General features: G+C 29.5%; 1 protein-coding gene across 3 annotated transcripts in view; it reads right to left on the bottom strand.

The window, feature by feature from the left end:
- The window catches only part of Nhe3 (Na[+]/H[+] hydrogen exchanger 3), a 58,750-nt gene that overhangs the window by 29,779 nt on the left and 15,514 nt on the right, over window positions 1-13,457 (bottom strand). For all 3 annotated transcript variants that reach the window (XM_043046637.3, XM_071184396.2, XM_087153708.1), the window contains exons 8-12: window positions 12,496-12,601; window positions 9,776-9,864; window positions 7,448-7,561; window positions 6,343-6,454; window positions 4,686-4,839 (exon numbers count right to left, since the gene is read on the bottom strand). In XM_043046637.3, coding sequence (XP_042902571.1) covers window positions 4,686-4,839; window positions 6,343-6,454; window positions 7,448-7,561; window positions 9,776-9,864; window positions 12,496-12,601 — 575 coding nt within the window. The remainder of the gene's footprint in view (window positions 1-4,685; window positions 4,840-6,342; window positions 6,455-7,447; window positions 7,562-9,775; window positions 9,865-12,495; window positions 12,602-13,457) is intronic.

Raw genomic sequence — 13,457 nt, 5'->3', positions numbered from 1 at the left:
TTTGAATTAGTCTTTTAAAAAGGGATTTTTTTGGGTAAAATCTATGTAACTAAATTTATTAATATTTATTGAAGATGGTATTATAACTTGTATAGGGTATTAGTGGATTCATGACGGTTTTTCTCAGGGATCTTTTTTTTTGGTTCTGACGTCCGCCGGATGCGGGATGACTCTGGACGTGGTAAACAGGTCAGTCTGGATTCTTTCGCCTTGTTGACGGGAGGATAAAAGAGAAGCGATGAATGTGGCTAGTAGCAGTTGCAGTACCAGTAGGAAGCAGTTAATCAGAGCAGTATCCTGGGGATACGGAGTTTGTCCGCTGAAGGAGTGGTTCGTGACAGTATCTCGGAGATGGTGGATCGTAACCTTAGGGAAAGCTAAACTGAAGTCTCTAGCGGGAAGGACTACCGGGATTAGCCAAAAGCCGATATCTTTGAGACGATGGGCCAAGTCCGAAGGAATCTATGCTGGACGTCCGGTGTCCCCCTTCTACATGCCTAAGTCGCTTGAAATTAGAATAGCTGGAGAAATTTCGAGATCCTAGCCGAGGAGTTTGTCCATGAGTTCATCTACCTTTCCGGTGGGCGATTCCAGAGTGAAAGCAGTAAATTCCGTAGGGTACTTATAAAACTTTAAATTTTATTTCGTTAACATTTTAGAGGAATCATTTACCGAATATTCTGAACTGTTATGTTGTGTTTTTTTTTTGTGTAGGAGAACAATCAGCATTTAAGTGTAATTTATAGATATCATAAACCAAGTCTGGGTTTTTAGAAATGTTAAATGAAGTTTTTATTTTATAAATGTCTTTTTTTTGAACTGTAGAAGTTGAAGGTTATGCTTGAGTGTTTTAAGGTTGCATTTTTGTTTTAATTAATGTATAAATGTTTATTCCCATGTTGGCATTTGGAGATGTGTGAAATTATGTTTTTGAAGATTTAGAGGTGCAATAAAAATGAGTTTTAAATGTTAAAAGTTTTCTGTAATTCATTAGATATTTGTCTACTAAATAACCTGGGTAACCGTTACTAAATTTAAATTTTGAGATCACAGCCAAAGGGGTAACGGTACAAATTGGTGCCGTGACCAGGATAGGCAAATTTAATAGAGAGGGCCTAAATTGGTGCTGCAATATTTTGCATTTCCAGATGCTAACATTTGACTTTTTATGTGTTTTAAAGTTGTATCATATTTGAGTGTATTCATGTATTCCCAGTTTTTGAAATAGACGTAAACAAGTTCGGGTATATTCAATTAATAGTGTATTTGTGATATTTGAGTTATAATCGAATATGTGTCTTAAAGATAAGCCTTCGCCACAGGATGGTCAAACGGGTGTGTTTATACCTGGCCATTTTTCTCTTTTGGCGTTGCAAGTACTCCGGCACTGTTAACATATGGTAGGGAATTAACTTTACAGCTGGAATTTCGTAGGAACCATGAACCTTTCTCTTACGCGAGTGCTGAGGACTGTGCCAAAGATTTACTTGGTAAATTGCATAGTACTTAGGCATTAGCGAGGGAACATCTAGAATATTCTGCGGAAAATAGAAAAGCTCGTAGAGACCAAAACATCAAACAATATAGTTTCCAAGCAGGGGATGAGGTATACTGGTTCAATCCTGTGTTAAAGAAAAACCAGTGCAAGAAATTTGCTAAATTTAATGAGGGCCCTTTCAGGGTGGTTGAAGTCTTATCTCCGGTCACTTTGAAAATCCAACATACAAAAAATTTCGGCTATACTAGGGTTGTTCATGTGGAGAATGTGGCAAAGGCGGAGCAAAGATTGGAAATTTTGCGATCCAGAGATAGTGGGTTCGGTGACCAAATCAGTGGCAGTATAGATAGGGAAAGAGTAGAAACACCTGCTCCAGAAAATCTACTGTATGAGACAGGTAAATTCGTGCCTTTTCCGCAACCTCGTTATAACTTAAGACAACGAGTAAATGGACGGGTCATAAGAAATTAGAATTTGTAAGAGGGGGGTGCAACTAAATTTTTCTTGTTTTAAATTGGGTTATAAATGTTTTGGGGTGGAATGTCAAATGTTCTCCAAATATGGAGGAGGAGTTTATATCTGGCGGTGCATATTTTGGTTACATAAGCCGGAATGTAGTAGGTCGGTGGAGACTGTTTTTTGTTTTCAGGTGGACCACGGTCCTTTTATGTACATAAGTGTGAAGTGTAGGTCTCCACCGGCAATTGTAATGATGTATGTAATCAGTCAAAACTGGGTTTGTCCCATTTTTTTTAATGTTATTTTGAAAATGCAGATTATGAATCTTTAGATGTTTAAAATTTGAAAGCTGAAGATTGATAACGTTGCTGTACAATCTTTTCCTGACCCCCTATGGGCCGCTGGAAAAGGTATTGCTAAGTGTAAATCTGAGTTATAATGTTTTTTAAAGTTAAGTGTAGTTTAAACTATTTTGGCGCATATTTGATTCCTCTTTTCTGTTTCCTTGCAAGGTGCACATTGTTAGGGTCAGATTTGATTTTAGTGATAAAGATCTAAAAGTAGGTTTAAAGCCGCGTGGTGCTTTTAGAGATTTTGAACTTTAAGTAGGAATTATTTATGAACAGCTTAGAGAAAAGGAAAAAACGGAATTTTTTATGTGAAACCAATAATTTAGTTTTCTTGATTTCTTGATAGTGTTCCAGGTCATTTTAACATAGTGCTATAGTGTTTCAAAAAATTAAAAGTATTTTAATTTTTTTTTCGGTGAGGCGATGGTATTGTAATAAATTGAAATTTATTATAAGTTTTTTTTTGTAATACTTTTAAAGATAGATTATTTGTCTGTAGATGGCACCACTACGGTAAAGTTTAAATTCAATCTTAATGATATTTTCTTTAGAAATTTTGAATTAGTCTTTTAAAAAGGGATTTTTTTGGGTAAAATCTATGTAACTAAATTTATTAATATTTATTGAAGATGGTATTATAACTTGTATAGGGTATTAGTGGATTCATGACGGTTTTTCTCAGGGATCTTTTTTTTTGGTTCTGACGTCCGCCGGATGCGGGATGACTCTGGACGTGGTAAACAGGTCAGTCTGGATTCTTTCGCCTTGTTGACGGGAGGATAAAAGAGAAGCGATGAATGTGGCTAGTAGCAGTTGCAGTACCAGTAGGAAGCAGTTAATCAGAGCAGTATCCTGGGGATACGGAGTTTGTCCGCTGAAGGAGTGGTTCGTGACAGTATCTCGGAGATGGTGGATCGTAACCTTAGGGAAAGCTAAACTGAAGTCTCTAGCGGGAAGGACTACCGGGATTAGCCAAAAGCCGATATCTTTGAGACGATGGGCCAAGTCCGAAGGAATCTATGCTGGACGTCCGGTGTCCCCCTTCTACATGCCTAAGTCGCTTGAAATTAGAATAGCTGGAGAAATTTCGAGATCCTAGCCGAGGAGTTTGTCCATGAGTTCATCTACCTTTCCGGTGGGCGATTCCAGAGTGAAAGCAGTAAATTCCGTAGGGTACTTATAAAACTTTAAATTTTATTTCGTTAACATTTTAGAGGAATCATTTACCGAATATTCTGAACTGTTATGTTGTGTTTTTTTTTTGTGTAGGAGAACAATCAGCATTTAAGTGTAATTTATAGATATCATAAACCAAGTCTGGGTTTTTAGAAATGTTAAATGAAGTTTTTATTTTATAAATGTCTTTTTTTTGAACTGTAGAAGTTGAAGGTTATGCTTGAGTGTTTTAAGGTTGCATTTTTGTTTTAATTAATGTATAAATGTTTATTCCCATGTTGGCATTTGGAGATGTGTGAAATTATGTTTTTGAAGATTTAGAGGTGCAATAAAAATGAGTTTTAAATGTTAAAAGTTTTCTGTAATTCATTAGATATTTGTCTACTAAATAACCTGGGTAACCGTTACTAAATTTAAATTTTGAGATCACAGCCAAAGGGGTAACGGTACATAACTAATCATATACTAATTTTCAAAGACTTTACAGGATGATGATAAAATAACTAGTTTCTGGCAAAGAACTCTTTTCTTGATTACATTAGCCACCATAAAAATATGGAGATTTTTCGGCTTGATTTCAGAGGGTGGAAAATGAAGTCTGAAATTGAGAATCTCTTGCAAAATGCAGCAGAGTTACACATGATAGTGCTAGAATAATTCTCAGTGAATCCAGCTCAGTATACGCACATGCAGACCCACATATATTTCATCAAACATGTAAAATGATTGGCGCTTTCCTGCCCTTCGAAACAATGGTACGCCAAAATGCATTGTGTTTGAATGAATTTTGAAAACAAATAGAACAATGTGAAATGTGCTTTTGAATAATACGTGGTGAAAATTGACATGGTCAATTTTCAAAAAGGGAAAATTAAGCACTTTTTAAAAACACCCAATAAAAAAAGTACCTTTAAGGGCTTTAAAAAAAAAAATCAAAAATATGCACTTTTTAAAAACGCTACGCACTCTGGAAAATTATCCTAGAGTTAAATTTCAAATCTAACTACAGAGAAAAAAAATTTTGCAATATAGGTAGACAGTGAACATCAAGTTGTCAGAAAATTGTGGAACCTTACTCTCCATGTCTCCTTGGCCCACAATGTGCTACTGTGGAAATGCTTAGATTCTAGATAGATAAACAGGATAACTACAAAAATGGATAGATAACAATATGCATGACAGAATAGGAGGAGTTCACTTACGGGATACCCAACCAGGCTAATAGTTGTGTGGCTAATCCACCACAAAATATAACAGTAACAATAGCTATAATTGATGTAGCAGTTAGCATCAGATGTCTCGATTCTGACATTGTATTACGAATGGCCAGAGCAAAGGCCATTGCTCCTCTTAAACCTACAATTAGAAAGATAAAATTCAATTTAAAAATTAATATTTTTTAATGATGAATAACAAGCAAAATGTCGGAAATTTGTTTAAAATTTTTTAACAACATTATTTAATAAAACACTAACTGTTGAACAGAGAAATACTGGTATCTCTGACATAATAAACTAATTTTCATACAAAAAAGTACCCTTATTTGTAACAAAAATAAGCAATACACAATGGTGAATTCAACGAAAAAATAAAATAATGCAGAATTTTATATAACTCTTGATCTAATGTTGCAATTTTAATGATCTAATTTCAAGGTTCAAAAAGCCTCAATAAGATGGTCGAATGAATTAGAGTTAAATATTATTTAGACTAGGTGATCAAATACAAAAATATGTTGCCCTCAGAATAAACACAGTATACAATTTGAATTTTAGAGCTAGAAACCTAACGAAAATTCATAGAAAATAAAACACTATAGTTTACAGTAAATACACCATAATTTAAAAGCCTTAGAGTCGTATTTTAAGTTTTATAATTTCAACAATATCTTTAAAAAATATATATATTAGCACAAATGTAAAACATTTTGGATCGAATTATAAAACTTAAATCACCTAATAAAGATAGTTCCACGGCAAAAGGAATTTTATAACTTATTTTTTATTAAATATGGTTGAAAATTTTTTAAATCAAAATTCTTATGCAAAATTAAACATCATTATTTAATTTAATAATGATGTTACAAAATACTTTGAATGGTAAGGAATAAAAATTTAAACTATACAATTTTGAATGATAAAATCCAAAATTTGAATGAAATAGCTAAAATACTTATTAAATAGAAATGTTAATTTCTTTTTCTTTTAAATTTTATCAATCAGAAATTATCTGGCAGATTTTGCTAGAATTTTCTATTTTGTTGTTTGAAATCACATAGTCAAAAATGAGATAAACATTTGTGTACCTTAAAATGTAATTTTTTTTTACCATTATTAAGTTAAAAAGCAAAAATTATTAAAAACCATGTTGTTTTTGAATAAAGAATTTTTAAGATTATTTTATTAGCTTAAATAAGTTCACAGATTATTATAGCAAAAAGCAAAATTTATATTAATAGCTCCAAATTTTGGATAATTTTCCAGCCAATTATCTAGATTGCGATTATATTTTAAGAGCCAAAATTCTGATGCAATCAAAAGAGACGGAAGTTTATTCAGAGAAAGTAATATCGAATCATTTGCACAAATTAATTAGCTAAAAATATAATTTGCACATTTAGTATTATTTTAGGATATTTAGAACATCAGAACCTGATCCCTAGATTAAAAGTTATTATGCGCATTTTCTCTATTTTTCTTGTGTATGAGCAATGTACATTAATTACAATACAATAAAAACTAGTTTAAAATAAGAGAATTCAAACAATATCAAGCGGTGCAAAAATCAAATATACATTAAAAAATCTGTTATAAACAAGAGAATTTATACATAAATAAGTTGTGCAAAAAGCGAATATACCAGAGAAGAAGAGAACATGTTGAAAACTCAAAGGGATTTTATTGTGTCGTCCCAAATTAAGAAGGAAAGAAAGAGGATAAATATTTAAAGCTCTTCCAACTGCAATTGCAATCTATAACACTTATTAAGGTTAAATAGATTTTTAAAAAAACAATAATACACTGTTATATTATTAAAATAAAATAAACAAGAGTTCATTTTAGCAAAATTATCATTATGCTACAATATTGCAAATTTTTTCAAAAATTAAACAGGTACTTTCTATGGTCTGATTATAAGAATAAAATGCCTTGGTTTTTAGCTCACCTAAAGCTGAATAAAATATAAATAATTATTAAACGAAGGTATCTTAACCACTCAGAAAAGTTTAATGCTAACAAGTTAACACATCAATTTATCATGGCACTAAAACAAAATATTTTTTAAACACAAAGTAACCTATATTTTTAAAACTCTTGGGAAAAATAAATTTTTTACTTGAAAAACTTCCATAGAAAAAAACCCATAAATTTTAAAAACAACAAATTTTTAAGTAAAATTCACATTTTAGTCACTTAGAATTTAAATGAATCAGTGATAATTGCTAAATTCACCATAATCATTTAATTTTAAAATTCAAAATTAAAACAACTGCCAATAAACTCATTCAAAAAATTATTTCAATGCATTTAATGTGCTACATGCAATTTCACTTGTAGTCTCTCTGGCGTAGAAAATCAGTCGCATTTAAATTTTTGCAATGGCAAAAAGGACAAGGAATGAATTTTTCCTTTTTTAAAAGTATCTCAACATTTCATCAGATTTAATGCACCAGAATAAAATAAGGTTAATTTTTCTTTCATTTAAAAATAGATTGACCTATAATAATGTATAATAATAATCTAATAATTTAATTTTTTAAAATGATCTAAGAACTACTTAAGATAGGGACAGTAGCTTGAGAACTGGTATTTTTGATGTTAAAGGAAAAGTATAAAATGACAAATAAAATTATTGATTGCTTTAATAATCAAAAGGCTAAACAAAATTAAATCTTCTCTATTCTATTAGTATGAATGAATGAAAAATAAAATGATTCGGAAATCAAACAACTAAAAAAGGATACAAAAGCTGTAATGATGAATCCCCAATGCCAATAATGCTTTTGGTAGGTAAACATAGACACTCCAATGTAGCCAAATATAAAATTCTCTGCTACAAAACTCAGAAGTTCAAAAAGCTAAAAAATAAAATTTTTATGAGAAAACAGTATTTTACACATATAGGTTTAAAAAATAACTTAAAAATAAATTATGCCACACTTTTCAGACATGATATTAAAATGAAATAGTTAGCAAAATTTTTAAATTAATATAGTATAAATATTACTGGCAATTTTTTGAAATGCTAGTACTCCATAGACTATCTAAACATAGTGGTTGTAGATAATGTCTAAACAGTTGAATAAAAAATGTTTTTATGCAAAGTATAAAAAAAAGGTCTTGATGGGGTAATTATTTAAATGACATTCATTCCTGAAAAATACTGACGTAATTTTTAAAAAAAAATGCTTAAAAATTACTATTAAGGAGACTAATAATGTATTTTACTGGCATTATATGGACGGCTGGTTTTTAATAGAGTGCTTAAGGATCTTAAAGAATGTCTATGTATTTTACATGTTGTCGTTTTATCATTCAATATGTTATAGAACAAAGTTCGAAATTTCTACTCATCATTGGCAACCGAATATTTAGGGCTGATCGGTATGTTTTGACTTATATGCAGTGTCGCAAATCAAGCTACCATATTTTTCTTAGGATTATGAGTTTTCAGTTGAACGGATATTAAAAATAGGGAGCAATAACACTGTCTTTGAAGGGCTAGGTAAATTATATATTACTTAAGTTGATATTGACGAGGACATTAAGAACAGGGTTAAAAAGGTACTGAACACTTTTAGAATGCTTTTCAAGGTAGTATTGAAATTTCAATATTGGAATATGAAATTAAAAATACAAATATGCAATGCAACTGTGAAATCTGTTCAGCCACCAAAACTTTTAAGTTAATAAAGCAGCAGGAAAACAAAATTGATGCATTTTAAACAAAATATTTTAAAGAAATATTGAAAATCTACTTGCTGAACAAAAGAAGCAATATCTATGCATGCAATAAATCCAGTGCCAAGCCATAAACAATCAATGTAAAAAAGAGACATGGATTGATCACACATTAAGAAAACGTGCTTAAGAGAATCACATTGATCTGGTCGCCTGGAGGTAGGCTGAGAACAACATGGTGAAATTCGGTGACCAATGAGAGATACCAATTTAATTGACCCTAGTTGAAATGTTGCCAAAGAGAATGCACTGGATAGAAGATGGAAGGCAGAGTTCGTGGCTTTATGCATCTTTCAGGCATAAAAAGCTTCAAGACAAGTTATTCAATACGCAAAGATGTGCATCTCAGAAAAATACTATCTATGTCCACAGATGTGTTAACATATCTGCATTTAAGGGGTGGATCTTCCATTTTATTGGATGCTTGAATAAAATTCTTGCATTTGGGATGGAATAGATAAAGAAACGCTCCATGTATTTGAACCCAAAAGTCTTTAAGAAACATTGTGTTGGCAGAGTATGCAAAATTCTTGTTCACGCTCATTTCACCAACACTGATTTGGATGTTGGAGAAGTTTAACAGTGAAAAATGTTCAGCGAGATAACCGAATATGCACCAGATTGTAACACTTTTGAGCTATTCTATCAACCAATGATTTCGGCTTCCTGTGCGGTTTTAGCTGTCACAATAGACCGAAGACACCTTCCAGAAACTCTTTAGAGACTGAGGCCCTGATGCTAGGCCTAAATTTGACTTATGGTATTTCAGAGCCAAAAAGCAGCAGCATACGAGTAAGAAGTGTTAAAAATATGGCAAAATTTTTGATGTCTGAATTTTCAGACATCTTTGCATTTAAATGATTTTATTTTCAAAGATATATGGATAACATTGGAATCATTGAATTTTTTTAAAAAAACTAATAGTGTTTTTTAGTAATACATGTGTTTTGGGTTTCCGAAGTCTACATTCTTTAATAGCTTTGGTCTCCAATGAAAATTATTTATATTTTTGGGTAAATAGAAGAAAGCAAAAATTTTAGTCTAGCTACTACTTGAGAATGGATACCGTGCTAAAGAATGTCCAAGTAATGTGAAATAATGAACTGTTTTACACTTTCTAGTCAGTTTTCAGCGTTTTACAAAAGGCCAAATTTAAAACTTAGTTGGTAAATGTAGTACAAAACTCTATAATAATAATAAATTATTTATTTGTCATGTTAAAATTTCTATCATACGAAAATGTTAGAACTAGTAAAAATTTTTAATTATGCATACATAAAATGAATACTGTGCAATAGAATGAAATCTAGATTAAAGAAAATACTACAAACTTGTTTAGTTCTTGATCTAGATTCTACAGTTAAATTATTGTATGTGTAGTGAGCTTGACAAATACCACAAAAGAGAACAGCCACAATGCCTGAAACAAAAATAATGAATAAACTGAATAAAGAAAGTCTATACATCTTTTAACAATCTAAGGATACTTAATAGATAAAGAGGTACACTTTTTATGGACAAATTATTTGGTATTTTTTCCCATTTTGAAAAATTTAAGTTGATTTTTTAATTAATTGGATTTACACAGTAAGAAAATTTTCTGTATCGGTGTACATTGCGAAAAAACACCACAAATAACTTTAGATCTAATAATCGGATTTTTCCGTACTTGGCCTCAATCTTAATCATTTGAGTGGATAACCACAAATATTAGTTCAGACAACATTTTAAATTATGAAATCAGGCACAAAGAGATACTTTCTCAAATCAAATTTTAAATATATGATTTAATTAAAATTCGATTTCTCAGGAATCACACGCCTTATTTTGTTCAAATTTTTTATTTTACCACTTGAAATAACATTCTTTTACATGTTGTAAAAATTTGCACAGCTTATACAGTACCGCTCAAAAGTATCAGTACACCAGAAACTTATAAAAAAAATGGCAAAATTCAAAGTTTCATAACTTCTTTAAAAATGATCAAAAATGCTTCTGCTTTAGCTCATTTTGAAGCTTAAAATCTCTACTTTTATGTACTTTAATTGTTTTTAATTAATACATTTTGAAACTATGTTCAATTACACTCTAAACAATCATAGAAAATTGTATTAATTTTTTGTGAAGTTTGACGCGATGTGCGGGCACAAAGGGGTTAGATATTGTTAATTTTTATTATACCATTAAAAAATTTGGACTTTTAGCTTTCATTTAAAGAAAAAAAATTCCAAAATAACATGTTTTTGACGAAGTTATTGTCAAATAAAAAAAAAGGTTTTTTTTCAGAATTTAATGATTTTTCAGCAATTATAATGAATTTTAGTGTAATTATAATATGATATGAAATTTTTTTAATTAAAATAAATTAAAATTTAATATTTCTCGATAATATTATTTCATAATTTATTATAACAATTTTAATTTTTTTTTTGGAAAATATAATAATGAAATAAGAATCAACGTTTACAATTTAATATTTTGAAATTTATTTTTTCGTATTTTTCTCAGAAAAAATTTGAAAACAAAAATGTAATAGTGAAAAAATATTTTACATCATATTTTGCTTTCTTCAAAATATCCTCCCCGCGCTATTATAACTGCAGCACACACTCGAGGCATCCGATCAATCAGCTTTTTTAATGTTATATTGTCTATTTTTCGCCACTGCTCTTGAAGGACTTTCCACATATGATTTATGCTGGTTAATGGATCGAAGACCGAAGTTAGGAGGACGAGCCTAAATAGTTCCTGTGCGGAATTCATTATAATTGCTGAAAAATCATTAAATTCTGAAAAAAAAACTTTTTTTTTTATTTGACAATAACTTCATCAAAAAACATGTTTTTTTGGAATTTTTTTCCTTTAAATGAAAGCTAAAAGTCCAAGTTTTTCAATGGTATAATAAAAATTAACAATATCTAACCCCTTTGTGCCCGTACATCGCGTCAAACTTCACAAAAAATTAACACAATTTTCTATGATTGTTTAGAGTGTAATTGTACATAGTTGCAAAATATATTAATTAAAAACAATTAGAGTTCATAAAAGTAGAGATTTTAAGCTTCAAAATGAGCTAAAGCAGAAGCATTTTTGATCATTTTTAAAGAAGTTATGACACTTTGAATTTTGCCATTTTTTTATAAGTTTCTAGGTGTACTGATACTTTTGAGCGGTACTGTAATTCAAAATTTTTTTGCCTATTACTAAATAAAATAATAAAATTTTTCATTACATATTGCTATTTTTTAGGATGGAATTAACTTTGGATAAACAAATTTTATAATTGAGTGAAAAACTACTTTAACTTGCTTAAAAAAGTTCAAGAGCTATAGTAAAATAAACTATAGATATGGTAAAGTAAAATTAAAATTAAGGGGTCCTAAGTTTTAACCGCTCTCCTAACCAAACTATTCAGACCATATTTTTCAAATTGCATTTTAAAAGCAGCCATTAAGATACTTGTAACCATTAAGATTGAATTATAGTACATGAAGATTTGATTACTAGATCATAAGTTATTCAGGGTGGTTTTTTTTTTTTTTTTAGTGCACTGTACATAAATGTTTTTATACAACATTATATACTAAAAGAATCTTATGAAATACTTTTTGAGAAATTCCTTGATACAATTCTCCAAAAGTTGTTGATTAATTGAAGAATTGTCACATTTCAGAATTTTTTTTTTTAGATGAAAATTTATTTCCTACACATGTGCATGTTATTTTCAAAATAAAATGGTTAAAAAATTAATTAAAATGGGAAGTCTATCTATTTACAGAAAGATACAAAATTAAATCTAGATAAGTAATCTAAGTGAAGTAATTATGTAAATTAAATTATTACTTAAAGAAAAAATGCTAGGTACATTTGAAAATAAAAACTTCTTTTGCTTCACGGTTGAAGTGAAATTGATCCTTTAATTAAATGTAGCCTTTTCTTTTTTCTAAATTTTTCATCATTGAGATATCATTTAAAACATAACTTTCTTTCCTTTTAACTATAAAGCAAAAGGAGTATTTAAGTGAATTTAATTATTGCAAATCAAAGTTACCTGTTAAATCAGCAGCTTCTGCCATAAGAAATGTACTGTAGGACATTAAAACAAACAAACTGGATTCCAGCAAAGGAAAGTCACAAATGCGAGTAAATTTTGTCAAGTAAGCAGCATTAAGGAAAACATTGTAATCAATTGTGCATAAAACAATTTAAGAAATTAAAAATGTTTAATTCTTAAATTAGAAGTAAGACAGAATATCATATCACAAAATTAAATACATGGATTATTTTTATAGTAGAGTTTAATGGCAAACAAAGGAAGAAAAAACGATCGAAGTCGAGACAAAAATAACTACATCTATGCATCTAAACTCAAACAAGATAAAAGGTTTTATCCAAGACAGGCAATTTTAACTTTAAAAAAATTATCAAAATTTTCAGCATATTAATAGATAATTCATAAAAGAGTTCAAATTTACAGTTGTAAATTAAAACTCAACAAAATATTCATCACATAGGTTCACAACTCTTGAAAAGTTAAAATACCATATTACTTTAACATACAAGATTACAAAACATTAAATTTTAATAATCATCAAAATTTATAACTAGAGAATTTCCCATTAGCCAGTGGTAACCATAGAATTGTGTAGAAGTCAGAGAGTTTACGACTTTTACTGAAATAACATTTATATACAACCAATAATCCATAATTAATTTAATATTTTTGTGAAATTATTTCAGTCAAATGCCAATGAAAAAAAATTTTTGAAAATTAAAAAAGAATAAACATTTCATTGCAAAAATCATGAAAAGGGTATACATTTATTAAAAATTACTTCAGTATTTCTCTTTGAACTTTCAATTCAAAATAAAATAATCAATTTCAAGAATAAAAAAAAATATTATCGGATAAAGTCAAAGGTATCGAGAGTTAAGACCTTTTTAACCAATAATAATTATTGAAACCAGAAAAATTTAAAAAAGGACAAACATTAAATTGAATAAATTATGAAA

Source organism: Parasteatoda tepidariorum, chromosome 10, assembly GCF_982258835.1.
Source record: "Parasteatoda tepidariorum strain Cologne lab strain chromosome 10, Ptep-v5.0, whole genome shotgun sequence".
NCBI classification, from domain to species: domain Eukaryota; kingdom Metazoa; phylum Arthropoda; class Arachnida; order Araneae; family Theridiidae; genus Parasteatoda; species Parasteatoda tepidariorum.
This window is presented reverse-complemented; position numbering and strand designations above follow the sequence as displayed.